Source organism: Neopsephotus bourkii, unplaced genomic scaffold (genome assembly GCF_033783945.1).
Source record: "Neopsephotus bourkii isolate Nb327-2 ecotype Australia unplaced genomic scaffold, CSIRO-AGI_Nbou_v1 NB_1358, whole genome shotgun sequence".
In the NCBI taxonomy this organism is placed as follows: Eukaryota; Metazoa; Chordata; class Aves; order Psittaciformes; family Psittacidae; genus Neopsephotus; species Neopsephotus bourkii.
The window spans coordinates 3,701,968-3,707,967 of NW_026901837.1; the positions used below are offsets into that span (position 1 = coordinate 3,701,968).

General features: G+C 38.5%; 1 protein-coding gene across 1 annotated transcript in view; it reads left to right on the forward strand.

Moving 5' to 3' along the window:
- CDC40 (cell division cycle 40) overlaps positions 1 to 4,145 on the forward strand; it is a 37,354-nt gene extending 33,209 nt beyond the window's left edge. Inside the window, exons 14-15 of the mRNA XM_061366814.1 lie at positions 2,042 to 2,186; positions 3,088 to 4,145. Coding sequence (XP_061222798.1) covers positions 2,042 to 2,186; positions 3,088 to 3,265 — 323 coding nt within the window. The 3' untranslated portion in view covers positions 3,266 to 4,145. The remainder of the gene's footprint in view (positions 1 to 2,041; positions 2,187 to 3,087) is intronic.
- Positions 4,146 to 6,000: the final 1,855 nt, after the last annotated feature.

A 6,000-nucleotide genomic window follows, 5' to 3' on the forward strand; every position in this document is an offset into this window, starting at 1 on the left:
GGATCTGGGTTTGATTTAAAAGTCTTAAGAATAAAAATTATGTCAAAAATTAGAGTTATATCAGGATAAATGTATCTGTTTAAATTTAGACCTTCATCCAAACAGGGCAAAAGGACTCTTCATAGAGCTCAATATGCTCTTCGCTATATTTAAAATACTAAGAGAAACTATGGTGGGAACTGACAATGGCTTGAAAGTACTAAGGAAGTTCAGCAGTCCTTGTGGTGCCACAGTTAAAGCAGAAACTGATGTTGTACATGATCCTGGTAATGCTATTCTTCTCTGTTCTGAATATAGCCCAAAACAACTCTTGCAGAAGAGAAATACCGAATTAACCTCAGTGTTTCTCGATGTTAATGTTTCGCTGATGTTTATGTTCTTCAATTAGAAGCAGACTGAAGGAGAATAAAGGTTTAGAGCTTCCAGTAGTCAGTGAAAATCCTTCTAACAGGACAGTCTTTGTTTTGGCCAAAATTAAATTGCTTTAGTGTCAACATTATTAAAGTGTTGCCAGATTTACAGTTAACAGTCCCATTATGCCAAGTAGTGACTGATCAACTTGTTGTAGAGCTAACATTTTCAGTCAGCTGTCAGCATCAAATTGTATGGCTTTCCAGCATAGATATTTTATTCTTAACAATAGAAGCGAGTTTCTAATATAAAAAGGAAGATTCTGGAGAGAGAGCTGTGTTTAAAAGTATGAGCTTCCCAAGCTGGCCTTTTTCAACCCCTGTTTCTGCACAACTTGCTGTATTCTAACCCAATTGTTCAGTTCATATCCTTCTTCCCTATTGAAATACTGGATTTTTCATTCTTTTTCCAGTTCTGTCTGGCTATCATTTGTGTATCTGATTCTGAGATGAGACAGTAAATGATGTTGGGAATGAAGTAGTCATCTTTTCAGCTCAAGACATCACCTTAACTAACACATTAGTTAACTGTTACATTAAGTAACTATCTTTACTACAATAGTCCAGTATCACACAAAACAAGTTATGTAGGAATAGTTAAGCTACAGATTGTGCCATACCTGTCATGCATCATTTTAGTGTCAATAAAGGAACTGAGTCCTTTAAAGAAAAGTCAACTGAAAATCTTACATATGTGGAAATTTTCTACTTATGGGCACTGATTTAAGAATCTTATCAATTAAATTTTTCCTCCTGAGTGATGGAGGAAACAGACTTTTTAAGAAGTAGGAGAATAACATGCTTGCAGTATACATTTGATTTGTTTCTTTGGGAGACTGCACAAATCCTCAAATTCCAAGCTAGTAGCTGTAAGTGTGATCAGATTTACAGTCAAGTCAGCACATTTTACGTTATCCCTGTTTGTATAAGACTCTGTAAAGACAGTGACTATTTGCTGAATTCAGGACAGAAATCTCTGTTCTGTGGTGTTCTGTAACACATTATCTTCATTGGATTCTCAGGCAGGAGTTAATGCACTGCCAAGATGCAAAATGAGGTAGACTTAAGAAGAAAAGCCTGGGTTTTTCTCTTTCACTGAAGTATCTTTATTAAATTGCATTCTGTTGGGGCAGAGAATACTAAATAGTTGCAAAAATGTAACGATTTAAAAACTCCTCTGTCTACCCTAGACCTGTTTTTTCTCTAAAGAAAGAGGTGACAGACTATCCACAAGACAGGTAATCAGATAGATTGCAGCTAAATGGGCTTTTTTCCCCCCTCATCTGAATTACTTGGTTACGTGCGCCAGTAAATTTAGTAGCTTAAAAAGTTATCAGTAAGTCAGTGGGGTTGATGCAGCACGTTCTTGTAACAGCCAGAGCTTATCTAGAGTCCTGAGTGCATTTTGTAGAATAGGTGTCTCAAATCCTGTCAAATGTAAGGTTTTGTCTCTTGACAGTTGTACCAGGTAGAAGAAATATCAGCTGCTACCTTGAACCCTGTTACATAATGATGAACATCTGGATTAAGATAGTGCAAGAAAAGTTATAAGAATCTCTTCAAATGTTCCAGTTAAGTCTGTTTTTTGTAATGCAGCACTCTGATAGCACCTTTCTTTATTGTATTTATAGGGAAATGGTTGGCTTGCCAGTCGATGGATAACCAAATTCTGATTTTTGGAGCTCAGAACAGGTTCAGATTAAACAAAAAGAAAATTTTCAAAGGTCACATGGTAGCTGGCTATGCTTGTCAAGTGGATTTTTCACCTGACATGAGGTAAGTTTGGTTTTTTGAGAGAATAAGCTTCATCTTAAAACTTGCTAGTACAGACACTAAATTTCTTTTTGAATCCTCTGCAGTATTCATTGGTGCACAGCCATCACATTAACTCGGCATCAGAGAGAGTTCTCTAGCCAAGCAGCAGAACGGAACATTTAATCTGTCATTTGATCACACTAAGTTATACTCAGTGGTTACTCTGAGCAAAATTTAGGTAACAGTCCATGTACTCCTGATTCCCCCATTCTGCAAAGATGATTTACATTGCTGTTAAACCATTCAGAGACTAGCCCTGGTGTAGCAAGCCATAACCCTCCTGTGCATCTAGCTCTTGTTGTGTGTGGTCTGTAGCATAGGGTCTGTTCCCACAGTAAGCACTTGTCTAAAATACCTGGGATTTGGACTTGCCCAGTGTTGCCAATTTGCAAGCCTGGTGTGGTTATCCTCATTTATTGTTCAAAGAACTATATTTTTCCTCCTCTTTGCTCAGTAGTATGCTCGTACATTGCATACACTATACATGCATAAAGTATGTGTTACTATAAAAACTGGAGAATAGCCTCAGCAACACTGCAGGAAAAAGTAGAATCATCTATAAATTTTAGAGAAACTTCAGCACTCTCTCTCTTGCTGATGTATTCTCTTTAGCTCCAGTAACACAATATACGGTATAATCGCATTCCTTAGCACATTTACCTTGCAGTTGATGAATCGCCTTCTGCAGGATTTATGCGCATTAGAACACAGGATGAATGCTAATTCTTTGGTAGATATGTTTGCAGGCTGTCACACGGGAAGCTCACTGGGTGAAGCCCTTTTCCGTTGCTCAATATAAAAGTATTATGATATGAGCATATTATATGATGATACAGCTTTTATTTCAATCTTGTTAATACAGCTATGTGATATCTGGAGATGCAGATGGAAAACTTAACATCTGGGATTGGAAGACAACAAAACTCTACAGCAGATTAAAAGCACATGATAAAGTCTGTATCGGTGCAGTGTGGCATCCACACGAAACATCTAAAGTCATTACGTGCGGCTGGGATGGTCTTATTAAACTATGGGACTAAAGAGGATGCTACAGAGATCTCAGGATTTAAGTCCTGTATACATCTGAGATTAGAACAAATTCTGTAAGGATGAGTAGGAGTTTGTAATACTGCAGTTCTCAGCTAGCTGTATGTATGCACTAAAAAATGGGAAATCTTCTAAAGACACAACTGAAAGGATTTACTTCTCAGTATGACCTCTGGGTATGAGAAGCTGAGGTCACCTGAAGCATGTGGAACCAAGTGTTGTCATGTCACTGTTTATGCAAAACTCTCTTGTAAAATAAAATAATTTTAAGGCAAACTATTTTTGTGGTTCTGACTGCCAGAGATGGGGGGAGTTAGAAGAGAAAATGAGCAATTGTGTAACTTGCTTCCTAAGAAGTAATCTTTGATACCTACTGCAATAGAGCTGGAAATTCTGCATTTCTTTATCTGGTTTTGGGTGGCATTTTGTTGTCCCCAGTACTTCTACATTTATAGAACACAAGCCCATTTGCTAAGATCTTTTAACTCGCAATACAAATGAAGAACTAATTGGAAGCTAGCAGCTGTCAGATAAACTGTATCCACTGAAGACTATTCATGAACTCTTATTTCTGCCTGCCTTTACCAATAGCATCATGCTGATCACCGAGTTTCATCTTTGCAAGTAGTCATTGATTTGAATCAAGAGTTTGCTTGTAATGGTTGTGTATTAAGTGTTTGTTTTTTCTCTTCCCATATGCTTTTATGTTCCAATAAGCATGACATGTTTAAAAAAAAGATGTAATATTGCTAGTTCAGTTTGGAATACATTGTATTATAAGCCCCATAAAGGATTTGCCAGTTTAATGTATATAGGTGGGTCATACCTTTTCCTCTTTAAAGAACTTATTTTTAATAAATCTTTTTATAAAAAGTCTGGTTATCTTTAATTCTTCTGTCTAGCATGTCCATATAACATGTTTCTTGCTATTTCGTATTTTAATTTGCAGTTGTGTACCAGTGTTCAGATAAACCCATTCTCTTGCACTTCATACAAAACTAATGCAAGTTGGAAGCAGGAGAAACAAATCCTTCGCAATCCCTATCTTCTGTCTTTTTAAGCACATAATGGAAAGAAATTAATTACACATTTTTATCCCATGGATCAGTCTTCAATTACACTTTTGAGTTACCCTATATTGTTTACTATAACTCTAGTGGCTGCTTATCAAGGATAAGCAATAGCAAAGGAATAATTACCTTAATTGACAGCAGCATAGAAGATAAGGCGCTTCAATCGATGGTATGCAAAGGATCTCAAATTGTGTGGATGGAAGGAAGTGGGTTCATTGTTTTGTGCAATTTTGTTGATTTGGGATTTTTTGGCTGATTAACAAGACAGTTCTGTTCCTTAGCGAGTACTCTTTGAAAGTTAGGCCCTTATGAGTGAAGATGGAGCTTACACACTTTAGACCAACTCTCTAAAGCTGAGCTTGAGTCTTTCCGTGTCCGTTCATGCTGTCATGTAGCTGCACAAAGTTTTTATGTTTCTGTTTACTTTCCCATCTCAGCAGCCTTGTGTACCTGGAACGCCCCACACACTGCTTTCACAACAGGTGCATTGGTGGTAACTTGACATTGTCTGGCCTTGCACCCATGCCAGTACTGAGGTAGGAAATTGTAAAGCCTGGAGAGAGACAAAAGAGCCGGCGTGCTGTGTCTCAAGGACCATCCCCTCTGCAAGGAGAGAAGAGGCTGTTGCTGTTTCCCAGCTCTTAAGGGTGCGGGTGGGAGTGAGCTGTTGCTGTGTCACAGAGGGTAAATTTCCAACATGGTGCTTCTCACAGAGAAGACTTGAACTCCTGAGCTGGGAGTTGAGCTCTGGTGTGCACTGTGCCCAAGAGCTGTGTCAGCCAAAAGTGGGCTGAAATAATTTAGAGTGGTTTTCTTCCTTCAAATCCATTTCCTAAACGGATGTGTGGCAGCGTGCCCTGGCCATTAACAGCTTGTAAGTACAGGGAACTGGGGAGGAGAGGAGGGATAGAGTAGATAGAAAAAGTTCTCACAGGAACTGTACATTAGTTTCTGCATCACAAAAACCTTTCCCAAATGCTTAAAAGCCTTTAAATCATAACATGCAAAATGCTTGGTCTGTAGTTGGGACTGGTTTCCCATATGTCACCTACCAGGCAGAACTTTGTGTATATATATATATATATATACACACATACACAGAGACACAGAATATACAAAGTATAAAAAGATGTATAAACATTTGTAGTAATACAACTAGATGTTGTGTTAGAAGAAAAGAAAAAGTAAGCATTGACTCAATCAATTGTGCTGAGGTTGATGAATTGGGATTAAATGTTTGCAAGAAGCCCAGAATCAAAAGTCCCCCAGAAACTCTGAGATAAAACCCTTTGTTCCTCACAGTTGGTCTCCGTGTTAATCTTTTGTGGAATTTCTCACATCTGCACTGAAGCCTGCAGGGGGAATTTTTATGAGGTTAATTCCCTGTTGTCATCTTAGAGTTGCAAATTCCAAAGCCGACACTGTCAGCTGGTTTGCTGTGCACAGGGATAGACGGTGTACTGTGTCTGTGGTGCGAGTCTAGACTTGTCTTTCCAGCAGACACCTGGGAAAAGATTTCTTGCTGGGCTCATTAACTTGAATCATGTCCAGCTCTTATCTTCCCAATTTCATGTTTCACCAGAAAATGGTGTTACAAATGTTGGTCAGAGCAAGTCCGGACTGAGTCCCCTGGGCTGACTTGACGCGTGAGCAGA